General features: G+C 30.9%; 1 protein-coding gene across 3 annotated transcripts; it reads left to right on the forward strand.

Moving 5' to 3' along the window:
- The first annotated feature begins 714 nt into the window (after positions 1-714).
- LOC139514159 (U11/U12 small nuclear ribonucleoprotein 48 kDa protein-like) lies at positions 715-8,587 on the forward strand. 3 transcript variants are annotated; one of them, XM_071302943.1, is made up of 10 exons: positions 715-848; positions 2,183-2,318; positions 3,181-3,297; positions 4,160-4,211; positions 4,680-4,733; positions 6,077-6,265; positions 6,726-6,844; positions 7,143-7,219; positions 7,821-8,065; positions 8,511-8,587. In XM_071302943.1, the coding sequence occupies exons 2-9, from the start codon at positions 2,187-2,189 to the stop codon at positions 8,023-8,025; spliced, it is 945 nt and encodes a 314-aa protein (XP_071159044.1). In that variant the 5' UTR covers positions 715-848; positions 2,183-2,186; the 3' UTR covers positions 8,026-8,065; positions 8,511-8,587. The 3 variants fall into 3 exon arrangements, with proteins under 3 accessions (XP_071159044.1, XP_071159043.1, XP_071159045.1); XM_071302942.1 differs by lacking the exon at positions 8,511-8,587 and having other exon boundaries at positions 7,821-8,138; XM_071302944.1 differs by lacking the exon at positions 8,511-8,587 and having other exon boundaries at positions 744-764; positions 7,821-8,138.
- The last annotated feature ends 6,283 nt before the right edge of the window (positions 8,588-14,870 follow it).

A 14,870-nucleotide genomic window follows, 5' to 3' on the forward strand; every position in this document is an offset into this window, starting at 1 on the left:
TTGTGTAGGGGCTGGTGGGCTGGTTCCTGTTATAGAACCAGAAGATAACCAAAGAAGGTGCATACAAAGAGAACAACTACTACCATGGCATTTTAAAAGTATGACTAATAATTGGAAAAACAAGTGAAGAACACTACATAATGTATTGTCATTCCAAGTATAGCAAAACACTACAATATTCGAACTAAGTTTTTATTGTTTCAAAAACAACCCTCGTAAACCTTAAATAATAACATCTCGGCGATTAATTTCCTTTGAGTTATACTGTGACATTCTCCAATCTCGTGATTTTTTTTGGATTTTTTTTCCGGGGGGGGGGGGGGGGTGTATGATTTATATATAAAGTCCAAAACGAATATAAGGACGTACTAAGAATAAGAATAATTTACTTCTTCCACTTATTCTAGTCTTATTCTTAGTATTCTTATTCTGTCCGGATTCACTATAAAGTCGGTAAAGTTATTTAAATAAATATCATATTAATGAAAAACTTGCATCGCTTACAGAAAAACATCAACTGGTTGGTTGATGATTACTTTCTAGCGCATACCTGGTTTAACAGTATTGTTAATGATTAAAAAAATTATTTTTAATTTCATAATTTTCAATTTTTATATATATACAAATGTATATGTAATATTTTTCTAAAGCGTCATTCATATCATTTTATCTTTAAGGGACGAAGTCTATTTGGGTCGAGCTGGGGATATTCGCCCTGTAAAGAAAGATTCAGATCTAACCAAAACCCGAAATGGGTAGATAATGTAGGAATACTAATTTAGTAACTAAAATGATGTCTTGTATCCATCTCCCCTGATTCGTGTTGGTGTGTTCCCTGTTAATGTCAAGTAAGAACTCAGAGTAATTTAATTTCATACAAATCTAAAAATTTTAGCATGCTTATCCAATGATACGCACTTGTCTCTATCTATGGAGTGGGAAGGTCGACTATCTAAATTATAATTTTGGGACTGAATAATTTATACTGACACTAGGCTTCTTATGTTTATAATTCACTAAATTATAATTCAAATGATGTAAATTTCAATAATTATTACATCAAATTTTGATAAATAAAAAATGTTCTGCAAGGTGATGCCTCCCCCTTTTTATTCAGATAATGGACTCATACGGCTACACCTTATCACTATTTGGAAATCTGCGTCTGATGACCAAAGAATTTTCAACTTTTGAACTATTGATTTCATATAACAATCCCCTTTCTATTGTGATGTCAGATATTTTCTTCATGATGGGAACCTTTGGCTTTGTGGTTAAATTTATATGTTTTGGAGTTTAGTATGACATCCATTTACTCTGAACTAGTACACAATTTTATTTAGGGGCCATTTGATGCCCACCTCAGGGTATGGGAATTTCTCGCTGTGTTGAAGACCCATTTGTGGCCTTCAGCTCTTTGGTCAGGTTGTTGTCTTTTGGACATATATTCCTCATTTCCATTCACTGTCCAGCCCATGATTTTTGTTGTTGCATGTTTCTCAAGAACTACAATACAAAGATTTCTGAAATTTAGTTTCAGGGTTTTTATAAGTAAGCTACATCTTGTGATGCGTTTTCAGAGTCATCACTCAACAAATTCCTGTTTACGGAACACTTAATTACATCATTTTACACATAATAGCCAAATTGAAAATTTTCATCACTATGGCTTTTCTCAGGAACACTCTGAACTATAATGCAAGGATTTCTGAAATTTGGTTTCAGGGTTTATACAAGTCAGCTTTACCATGTGATGCGTTTTCAGAACAACAGCCAACAACTTCCTGTTAACCGAAACACTTGTATCATTTAATTTATACATGATAGCCAAGTTGAAAATTTTCGTCACATTTTTCTCAGGAATAACAATACAAGGATTTCTGAAATTTAGTTTCATGCTTTATATATTTAAAGTCAGCTGTATTCTGCAATGAAGTTTCATATTCATTACTTAACAACTTCCGGTTAACAATATACCTTAAGTGGGCAGGGGTATCATTAGTGAGCAGTAGCTCACAGATTCACTTTTTTTATAGGCATGTCAAAATCGTATCATACTCGATAATGACCAGCCAGTAAACACTGTAATGATTATTTAACCAGTAGTAAAATGATAAAGATAACGCTGCTTAATTTCATTTTATTGATTTTTTTTTTTAATGATATAAAAATTCTTATTCAGAAATATGATGGAATATAACTTGTTGGAGGACAGGGACAGTACCGTAAGAGATTTACAGGATTATCTCAAAGAATGCCAGAATGAAGTTACACATATCCTGGAGTATGTAGGATGGACACCAGAGCACTTTATAAAGGTTAGGTATAATATTCCACATCCCTAATCAATAATAAGGTCAACAATGTAGATCTAGGTGTGTTTTTTATATTTGGCCAAATTAAATGTCAGATCATTGAGATGCCCCTATACCATATATACCTAATTATTCATAGAAGTGATCTTTGAATGAAATTAGAAAAAAAATTGTCAGGACAGGAGTATTGAGTAAAAAAAAATGCAGGATGAGACACTTTCGTCCCCCCAAAAAGGCAAGATGTCAATTTATGTAAACAAGTCAGGATAAAAAAAAAGAAGCAACACCAAATAGAATGAAAAATAAAAAGGCAGGACTGAGATTAAAACTGAAAAAAAAGGCAGGACAAATTTGTTCAACCTAGCCTTAAACTTGTATGATTTATACGATAATCTCCCAATAAGTGGTATGGCCCAATCCTTGTCAGCCTATTGATAACGTGCACGTGGTTTCAGGCTATTTTACTGTTATAAGAGAATTTGGTAAGTTTCTGTTTAAGAGGGGGCAATAGGGAGTCTGTTATCATGCCTTGATTTTGGCAAAAACAGTTAACAACAAATTAAAAAATGTTGCAAAATGTTGATAACAGTTAACACAGTGCATTGAAAACAGTTAACAGTTTAGATTGAAAACAGTTACCTGAAAAAGGCCAAAACAGGTAAACATAAAAAGGTATCCCCCCCTCCTCGATTTTGTGGGTTTCCTGAAGTCTGCATGCATACAAGCCTATAGATAGAAAATTTGCAATTTGTTGAACATTAGAATTCATGGTTAACCTGTACCCACGAAATCCATGAAGATTGGTATCCAAAGAATAGTAATGAATTCACATTTACATGTATGTATGTTATTTTATTTGTTGTAGCAAGACGATATTGTTTCATGTTCATTCGACAGCAGTCACAGAATGCCCAGGAAAGATCTGACTAAGCATGAAGAAAAATGTGAACTATTGTTTGTTGGCTACAGAAAAGAAGACTTGGTAATTTTACTAGTCAAATAGAAATTGTTTAAATCAAAGTTACTGTGCATGTTAGACAGGAAATTGTGAACACTTGAAATCATTAAAAAACATTTAATGCCTGTCATTAAACAAGAGTTACTAATGTATGTATAGGCGCCTTTAGTTTTCTCGTTTGAATTGTTTTACATCGTCTTATCGGGGCCTTTTATAGCTGACTATGTGGTATGGGCTTTGCTCATTGTTGAAGGCCGTACAGTGACCTATAGTTGTTAATGTCTGTGTCATTTTGGTCTTTTGTGGATAGTTGTCTCATTGGCAATCATACCACATCTTCTTTTTTACATTTGTGGTTTTCGCTATACTTAATGAACTAAGTCTTTTACTTTTTACTATTTCACTTATGACACTAGCCACGATCTTTGATTATGACATTTTCTGACAGATTGATAAATTTTTGCATTTTTGGTAAGGCATGTAAGATTTTCTAGTCTTGTATAATGTCCCCTTGTTGATATTTGTGGTAGTTTACATGTTGATATACTCAGAGAATCATGAATTTCAAAATTTGACAATTTAATGATGCATTTTATGCACAAAAATGTCATGTTAGAATGGAATTGTCTAAGTTGAGGTCAGATTTCTTATAGCCCAATTTAATTTCCTTTTAATTAACGAGTTAAACCAGTTGAACAGAGATTGTTTGAAGTAATTGATGTTATTGTGTGAACTATAATGCTTACGAAGACATCATATTATAAACATTGTGACATTAAATATGAACAGGAAAATGAATATCTGTGAAAGTCTTCTATTGGAAATCGGAATTAAAACAATTTATGTAAGCCTTTTATTCAAATGTACAATCGTTTTTTTTTTAAAGGCTGATGTTATTGGATATACACAAGACCCAACAAGTAGCAGCGTACACATTGGTAAGTACAAAAAGCAGAAATATAGCATTGAAAGACACATCTGTAAGTAAAAACACCGTAAATATAGCATTGAATGTTCAACATTATATTATAAATAACAAAGGATTTACATTGTTCTGTTAGTCAACATATTCAATACTTGAGATAAAAAAAAATATAGCTGTTAAACTTAGTACTTTGTTTTCATTTTATTTAAAATACTCAGATTTTAACCCTGATGTAAGTGTTTGAGAAAGTGTGTGTGTAATTATCTCCCTTGTTAATAAAACTCATTTTCTTAGTTGGCTTTAGGTGGTACATAACACTACAGGGAGATAACTCTGTAAAAATCAGCTAAACGTTTTAATCACATTGTATTGTTAAGGTAATATTAACACTTATAAAACCACTCCAAAAAATGACAACCTTGAACAAACAGGGTCTTGACTTAGGATATGTGCATGAAAGTGCTTGTTTACTATATTTCAGACAGAGAAACAATGAACAGAGTATTAAGAGACCATCATGTACAGAATCATTCAAGTATGTATATTCATTAAATTATACAATATCAACTGATCTTCAAAACAGTTAAGGGGCCTCTGTAGCGGAATGGTCTAAGAAGGTGCTACTGTAATCACTAGCCAGTCAACACTGAGTTTGTGAGTTTGAACCCAGCTTGTGCAGGTGCACTGGACTCAAATCTACTAGGATTGTGAGTTTTCCTATCGAAGGTTCTGGTTTTTTTCGGGCACTCTGACTTTCTCCACCAATAAAAACTGGCCGCGACGAAATAGCCCAAAAACAGATAGGATCTTAAAGGTGGCTTTAAAACACCAAAAATCAAAAATGAAATCAAAACGGTTTAAAAACAACATCAGTGATAAATGCAAATATAAACTTTAAAAAAACGATTGGATGAGAGAAATGATGACATAATCAAAGAAGAGTCCAATTTACAATTTGATGGAACAACGTTGCATCTAGCTATTATAGATAGGTTTATAAGTGCAATCTAATTCAGGTATGCAGTTGAAATACTGTAAACAAACTTATTTTCGCGAGCGATTTATTTTCGCGACATTTGCGAGTAGAAAAATAACGCGAATATAAATCGTCGCGAATATGTATAACTTGGATCTTTACTTATCAAACTACATCAAGTAGATAAGAAAATCGCGAAATTAAATAGCCGCGAAGTGGACTAGAAATCGTAAAACGCGAAATAAAGTATCCGCGAAAATAAGTTGGTTTACAGTAGTTTAATTTCATTTAATTCCACTTTCTTAAATTCATGTGTGATAGATCATTTCAAAGCAAAAACATATTCACCAATGGAGCAATATGCACAATTATTTCCCATAAGCAAATAAACCAACAAAATCTTAATACAAATCAAAATGCTTTAACCCTTTCCTCCATAGTGACGCCTTTTGACACCACCCCCTTTACTCCATAATGACGCCTTTTGACGCCTGTGAAGTACCTCAGTTGAAATACTTTGACTACAAAGTGTCTGCTTCAGGTTTAATAAAATTTGTATCCAATATGAAAAGGATATTCATAAGAATATCTGACTTGAATTTATTTGATGAAATATTTGTTTTTCGCAATTTGTTTATAATTTAAAGCATATTTTTAGCATTTTATTGAAAAATCCTTTGAGAATCAAGTATGCAAAAAAAAAATGTCAATGGAGGAAAGGGTTAAGGTTAAAAATATGCAAAAATTGTACATAAATATGTACTTTCAAAAATAGCAAATCAGTGTACAAACACATAGAAAAGTTAATATAAGTTGAAAAGTATAAATGAGAAGAAAAATTATGAAATATTAATCTTAGATGTAATTTTTCAATGATTAACTTTTTGTTTATTTTTGTTCAGTATTTTTTGCACAAGATAAAGTACCTTTGACACCAAATGAGGTGACAGTTCAGTTGACACCAGCTGAGAGGGCAGCTATTCACGACTATGTAGTGGAGAAAGCTAAAAATGAGAGGAGACTAAACAGGCATGAATCAGACCAGTTCTTATCCACTGATTTACAAGAAATGGTGAAGCAAAAAGATGCATGTGAGTAGTGGATTATTTAGGGAGCAACCATTTGATTTGATGGGGGGGGGGGGGAGGTTAGGATAAAAAAATTCATTTGAAGTTGCTCATCCTGCCTTTATTTTTTTACTTAAAACTCCTGTCTTGCATATTTTTTCCAAATCTCCCCCTTCAATACTTTGAGTAATGTTAAAATCAAAAAGTTGAAAAATGTCTTCTAAGAATATGATATTAAAAAGACAGATTGTAGACCTTCTGTTTAACTTGTTTACAACTTATATTAAAAAATTAAATTCTAGGTTTAAAGGTTTAAATCAATGTTAAGTACATCAAATGCTTTTATTTTTATCTGAAGCATATTTCTTTTATCAAAATCAAAACCTACAGATGCACTTTTCTAAAAAAAAGTTCTTCATGGTGAATGAAAAAACATTTTTAGATTGTATACTTTTTGCTTCATTCTAAAAAACATTGTTTTCAGTAGATAGAAACAAGCCGAAAAGCTATATGGAATACTTGGCACAACAAAGAGATTATAAACGCAGAAGGCAATCTTACAGGGCAAAGAATGTACATATAACAAGGAAATCTTACACTGAGGTATGTCCAAATTAGTTAATATTACCTACAGTAGGGTTTAAGTTCAACAGGTCAAAAGAAAGTTTTCTCAAATTCAGTCTTGCAAAAGAATGTGTGTTCTGTGTAAACGCATCAATTAATTATAAATCTTAAATGTTTGAACATAAGTTTTGAAAGTATACCTTCTCAGTTTATACATTTTTTGTAGTTCGATCATTCCATTGATTTATTTCCTGCTTTTTCTAGTAAATCACTTTAAAGGATTCATGTTAATCTTTCAATATTGACCACCATATGTTAATTTGATTTGTTTATTTAGATTATCAGGGAAGTGATAGAAAATCAGACAGAATACGTGGCCATGTTGAGACAAGAAGAAGCTGAAGCAAAACCAAGGTAAAGGATTGGACATTTTGTCTGGAACTTAAAAAAGGTTAACAGGAAAAATTAAAAAAATTAAGACAGACAATACCAACCACCAACTCCTCCTAAAACAGTACAAACAACAACAAAAAAGACAGGATCCAGATAACCTCACTTGGTATATATGGGCACAAAATGTGTGGCTGTGGTAGACCAGTTTTAATTGCTCAATAACCCCCCTCTTGCCAGTCTTAATCATAAACAGGATTTCATTCTCAAAACATAGGTCTAAAATTGTTCCTTTTTCAGATCTCTGTGATAATTCTAATTGGACAATTTGAATTTTATATAAAGGCGAATCTCTCTGTCAATCATATGAACTTTGCTACAATACAAACAACGACATGTTGAAATTTCACTGTAACAGATTGGATATTTTTGTTGTTTTATTCTGTCAGTCATTGTAAGGCATGGGCTTCTATGACAGTCAGTGTTCTTCTTCATGCATAGAACAGAACCATGAGAAGAATGATCTTTCTTTTGATACTACAGTATATAAAACATGAAGACTTTACCAATATTCAAAAAGCTTTTAAGAGAGAGTTAATGTATTAAAATTTGTTTCATTTTGCAGTAAGCTAGAAGAGAAACTAGATGAATCAGATGAACTTAATGATGAAGAAAAAGAAGACAAGGACCATAGAGGAAGAAGTAAAGTGAAAAAGAAGAAGAAACATAAGAAGCATAAACATAAACACTCAAATAAATCTGCTTCTAGGTCAAAAAGTAGGTCAAGGTCTGAAAGTAGATCAAGATATAGGTCAAGGTCAAGGCAATAGTCATTTATTGTATCTCATATAGCTAACTTGTTACCATTGAACATACAAGGGGTACAATCAAAATCACGTGATAGATATACACACACCGGAAGTAACAGTCGAGCAGACCGCTTGAAAGGTAAGTAGTCGTATTTACTTGTTTATATCAATAAAATTTAATAAATAAGGTAGTGCACTGAATGTAGGATACTATCTAGTTTTGAAATACACAATTATCCTTGCTGGAAAGCGTGCAGTTAATGCGAACACTTCGACACAGTTTCAAAATTTCACCGTCGAAGTGTTTGCAATAACTGCACGCTTTCTAGCAAAAACAATTGTGTATTTTAAAACTACATACTATCCGACATTCGGTGTGCCAACTTATTAATCAAAATTTAATTGATATAAACAAGAAAATGCAGCTACTAACCTTTCAAGCGGCGAGTTCGACTGTAACTTCCGGTGTGTGTATACCCATCACGTGATTTTGATTGTACCCCTTGACATAAAGGTCATTGTCATCAGTTTGTTTGTTGTTTGAGAGGTACATTTAAAAGGATGTTTACTTTATAGAAACTACAAGAAAACATGATTTGACATGGGTTATAGATTGAATTAAATCTGATTGGTTTTTTAATAAATTTTCAATAAATCTCTAATTGATACCATCTAAATATGTTGAATTCTTCTGATATCATAAGGGACCCTTATTTCTTTCTCATTTAACCTTTATGTAACTCAAACAAATTTGTGGAAGTAACATAAAGTAATTTGTGTAATCGGCCAAGGTGAGACCTATCAGTGGCAATCTTATGGTATTTGTTTCAAGCACACCAGAATTTGAATCTTCAATTATAAATTGATTAGAGTTATTCACCTTCCTTGAAAATATTACTAGTTTCTAGCAATTGAAGGGCAGTAGTATGAAATACATTATTGTTAATTACTTCAATATCAAATATTTTCAAATTAATAACTAAGTCTTGATGGTAGTATGACAATAAAGAGACCATGAAATTAAATACCGGTACCATAAGGATATTTTTTAACTCAAATTTGACATGTATGTAAATTTAATAGAAGATCTGCATCCTACTCTGGCTCTCTTATCACAGGGAACCAGTTACACTGCCTAATAATGTCATTCACTGGTTTCAAATTTTTGGTTTGATAAATGCTTTATATCTATAAAATGTATGTATAGATTCATATTTTTGATGAAATATCTGTTCATGTTGATATTATCTTTGCTTTAAAACATTGTTATTGGTTCTGTAAGTACTTTAAATTCATAATTCTTATATCATTTGCATATCTATAAATACTTGAATTGGATTGGTCAATTAGAATTTTTCTCTAGGTTTACACTTCGATAAACCATGTTTCCAAAACTACTTTCGTAATCTATTCATGCGCGATACACATTCTTGCAGGGATACTGGGATTTTCAGCAAATTGAGATTATAAAACAATTGCGTAACAGTTGTTTCTATTCTAATGCATATATAACAAACAAAAAAGAATTAAAATAAATGCACTAAAGCTTCGAAAATGTATAAAAATAAAATTTAAATAAAATTCCGCGAAATTTCATGGAGGATTTGGCGAATTTACGTCATAGCAAAACACGACGTCAAACGGATAAAAATTTTCAAGGGAAAGATTATTTCGTTACGTGTACGCTTCAAATTCGGATAATATTGAATTAAAATGAAGTTTTTGAGGTAGGTGCTATTTCATTTTAGATTCTGTGCATTTATTGAACATTTCAGTTATGGTTTTTAGAAAGTCAAGATGGCGGCGTACTCCTTAGCTACGACTTGCCATTGTGCTTTTGATGGGAAATATAGCAGCCATCAAGCAAATAATGTAAATAAATAATCGCGTATGTTTGGCTGAAGAATTATAAGGATTAAACACATTTTTTCTAGAGGTTATTGATGTGTAAACCGGGTCTCTTACTCACAAACTTGACATAAAAGTCCTTCGGACTTTTATTCAGTTTGTGAGTTAATCGCCCCGGTTTACACATCAATAACCTCTAGAAAAAATGTGTTTAATCCTATAATAAATTATTGCGAGGTTTTTATAAAAATGCGAAAAAAGCGACAGAGTTGTTAACGCAATAATTTAAACTTGTATTTTGAAATTATTTATATGAATTAAACTGGATTTTTCTCAAAATCGTAAAAAATATAATTGCATTTAAGTCTAAAATGACAAAATCACAATAATTTCTGAATTTACAGTACATTCATGTTTTTGTAATTTTCACATTTGCCATTTAACGCATGTCATTTGTTTTACATCATTGTTGTTACTTTTTATAAGAATATTTTTCTATTTTTGTTTGTCTGTTTTGCTAATAAATGTAAACAATGAATAAAATTTCAAAGCAAATTTCTCTTGTATGATTATTCCATTAAAATGCTGTTTTATTTTGAGAAAGAAGGAACAAAACGAACTTTTAAACAAACATAAAATGATATGATGATTGTGATGGTTTTAGACAGCTTTGTGACATAGGGAAAGTTTTATATGTTAAAAGACCACTTTCAAGTTATGCCATTCAATAGAAAAAGTCGTCAATTATCCCTCTTTATGCCTTCATTTATTAGATAAAGGGATCGCCTGTATCCCTGCACTATTAACGTTCATCAAGCGTCTTAGTGATCGTCATTGTGCTGGATAAACTAGAAATAAAGTTTTTTCTGTAGGTATTAATCAAAATTCCCTAATGAAAGCCGTGCTGATTGTCCATCATAAGAATTTAATTGGCAAAAAAAATTGTGCAATAAAGCAACATATTACATTGTATTCCAAGTTACAACCACTCACTCAATATGGAAATGGATTCAATGGAAGTGACAATGTCCCTAAATGCATGAAGGATGTTCACTAAAACCAAAGTTTTTGACAGAAATGAATCAAACTCGAAAGTTATCTATTGTGTTTATGTACAGAAAGATGCCTGAAATTGGTACACTACAAAATAACTTCTTTTATAATATAGGATCATTTAAGAATCAACAAAAATATTTGGTATTTTCAACTACCTTAGATTAAACCTATGTTGAAGTATTTGGAGAATTGCTACAATTTGATTTGAAATATATATTGAATAGGTCAGCATCTATAAGAAATAAGAAAGGCCAACAATATGTGCTTAAACTTGATTGTGCTGCTCACAATAATTCAACTTTGATCATTGAACCATGTAAAGAGGTCAAGGTTGGAAGAATGGTCAGACAGAAATGTATATTATACAACAAACCAAATATATTTATTCAATCTATTACTTATGTCAGGACTCATGAGATAGGTTGAACATTGGAAATTTTGAATAATGTTGAAAGGATAATTGTTGGGAGTTGAACATTGCACAGACTAGGTACTTTTTATAGCATTCAATGACAAACAAATCTTCACATGGGAAACCTGCGAAAAAAATCATTTAAATCTGTGTAAGACGAGGACTTATTCAATGTGTTAAATCATTGTGCAAAGATTAAATGCTGTTGGAAGAAAGCCATTGGAGCAACCCAAAACTTAAACTTGGTAGCCTCCTTTGCCTTCTTAGACACGAATGACTAAGTTACATAACATAAACTTGGTAGCCTCCTTTGCCTTCTTAGACACGAATGACTAAGTTACATAACGTAAACTTGGTAGCCTCCTTTGCCTTCTTAGACACGAATGACTAAGTTACATAACATAAACTTGGTAGCCTCCTTTGCCTTCTTAGACACGAATGACTAAGTTACATAACATAAACTTGGTAGCCTCCTTTGCCTTCTTAGACACGAATGACTAAGTTACATAACATAAACTTGGTAGCCTTCTTTGCCTTCTTAGACATGAATGACTAAGTTTCAGCTCAAACACCTTACATCCAAACCTAACCAAAATGGTTAAGGTGGTACCTAACACCTGAACTAAAATTAATTTGGTTCGTATAATTTTCTTAAAATTTTGACAAAGTATTTACTTTGACCCTTTGACAAAATTATAAAAAAATCAAAAAAATTGAACCAACCGTTTAATCAGAAAAAATACACTAGTTATATAGCAGTTTGACAAACACTCATTTTGATCATTGAGAAGCTTAATATTCCCTTAAGAATACATCGTCATTAAAACATTCTGCTGATTTTACAGAGTTATCTCCCTGTAGTGTTAGGTACTACCTTAAGACAAAGATACAAAATTTGATGAAAGAATACATTATGACAAACAAAGATAAATCTGTTGTAGTTTTTATTTTTGGTCATTTCCTCAGAAAATCCCTTTCCACATAAATCAATACACTTCATTTTGTGATGACAGAAATATATTGTGTTTTTACTGTTATATTAATTCATATAAAATAAAAATAAGCATATACAACAGCGTTAGATCTATTAAATAAAATATAAATGCTTATCAATAAAACACCAAACAACATTGCAATACATTTATCACTTAATCTTATACTTTTCCATTCTTTACAAATACCTACCAAATGCAGTACTGTGGATTCATAGTTATTCGTGGGGTACTAATTTCATGGTTTTCGTTGATATAGGTTTATAGCAACTAATTTAAGTGTTTAATGAATTCCATATTTTTCTATAGGTTTTTTTATGTAGCTTTTGGCAAAACCATAAAATGATGTGTCCACAAAAAATTGATACCTAGAAAAATACATGAATCCACAGTTTTCCGTCATATACATGTATTCCGGAATATATATTCTACTGAAAGCTAACATTCTAATGTATCTTTTAGATATATATATATGATTATTACAAAAATAAACCAAAACCCTGTTTTTCTCTTTTGGGACTATCATTGACAATTCAGTCTGACCATAAACAGGAAGTAAAATCTAGGTAGAGGCCCACTAGGGAGAATACATTTAATTTTTGATAAACTAACTATAAAGTATCACTGGGTGATATGTGAGACTTATAAATGACATGAAAATTCAAACTTCCAGCACTGTAATATTTGGAGACGATTTATAAATATTCAAATAATTATGATATAAAATAATATAAAATTAAGTACATAGATATGAAAAAAGTAGTTGGCTCGATTTTAATCACTATTTCATTTTACATAATCAACTTGAAACTTTTGATTACATTCAATCAATTATAAAAAAAAAAAAAAATGATAAAGGACCATTTTGATTTTTGGTATCAGCAATTTCTGCTCAATTTAAATGCACTTCTTCTTAATTCTAATTAATAATTTTTGCTGATTGTTGGTAAATATTGCATGCACATTTCTATTTTTATCACCTTTATTTTTTCAGATCAAAAAGGTTTTAAAAAAAATCCTTTAAAAACTAAAAATCATTTAAATTCACAATGTTAAGAAACTATAAAAAAATTGTTCATCTAGTTAAAAATTCATGAAACCGTGTATACACATGTTTATACAATTAAGAAATTTTGTTCTATTTATAGTAAATTTGAGCAAGTGAATTAAGAAATTTGGTATTATAATGTCTTCATTCTGCTTACTAAACAATATACACATAAATCAGCCAATTCTGTGGAACATCCAGAGTTTTATGTATCTACAACTGATTTCATAAAAAAATTTCAAATGAGAAGAAAAACTCGTCACCTTTTCATTACAAATAACAATCAATTTTTTTCCCTGTAAAATTCCCATACTTTAAACCCTGACACTTCTAAATAAAATATTTTGGATCAGCCATCTTTAAAAATAGTCAAAATCACTCACTATCCTAAAAGTTGTCCATTGTAATCACAAATAAGTCACCTTAGTGTACATCACTCCTGAAAGTTGTTTGGTGTTTTTAAATCACAGTTACTGACTACTAACTTAAGTAGATACCATTTTACATAATAAAAAGCACAAGAGTAGGTCATAATATTTTCATCTACTGACTATTAAAATTCATGTCAACGATAAAATAGTGAACTACTTTTTTATATAATAAGAGGAAAAAAAGGTTCTCTCTCTATAGTCAATAATATTTTTTTTAAAGAAATAAATCAAATCAAAACATTTTACATACAGGTCAATAATTGGCTGTTTCAAAATCTAATGCATTTTGGGAAATATTTCAAAAGCATACACCAAAATGTTGTGATTGGTTTAAATCTTTTCAAACAATGGAAATTCCACTAATGACTTAGTGTTATTTTCATTATGATGTACAATGAGATTACCCATATTCCTTTAGATTCTAAAAAGGCAAATTGGGATCACAAACAAAATTTAAAAAAAAAAGTTTACATAAGAAAACCAACATATGATTTCATCTACTTTAACATCTAAAATAAAATGTACAAAACTGACTGAACAAAAACAAATTAGTTTCTATTAAAAAAATAATATATTGGTGAATAAAATTCAAGGGTTTTCTGTGGATTCATTTTTATTCGTGGGATACAAATTTACGAAGACTTCATTGGTACAGGTGAACCATGAATTTAAATATTTAACCCTTTCCTCCATTGACATTTTTTTTTGTTTGCATATTTGATTCGTATAGGATTTTTCAATAAAATGCTAAATATATGCTTTAAAGTATAAACAAATTGCGAAAAACAAATATTTCATCAAATAAATTCAAGTCAGATATTCTTATGAATATCCTTTTCATATTGGATACAAATTTTATTAAGTCTGAAGCAGACACTTTGTAGTCAAAGTATTTCAACTGAGGTACTACACAGGCGTCATTGGGGAGTAAAGGTGGTGGCGTTAAAAGGCGTCACTATGGAGGAAAGGGTTAAAGAAGTACACATTTGCTATTGGGTTATAGGCAAACTTGTACTAAACTACAGAATCAAATTTCAAACACAAAATTGAAAGATTTCCTTAATCCACGATAATTGGTT

Source organism: Mytilus edulis, chromosome 3 (genome assembly GCF_963676685.1).
Source record: "Mytilus edulis chromosome 3, xbMytEdul2.2, whole genome shotgun sequence".
NCBI lineage: Eukaryota > Metazoa > Mollusca > Bivalvia > Mytilida > Mytilidae > Mytilus > Mytilus edulis.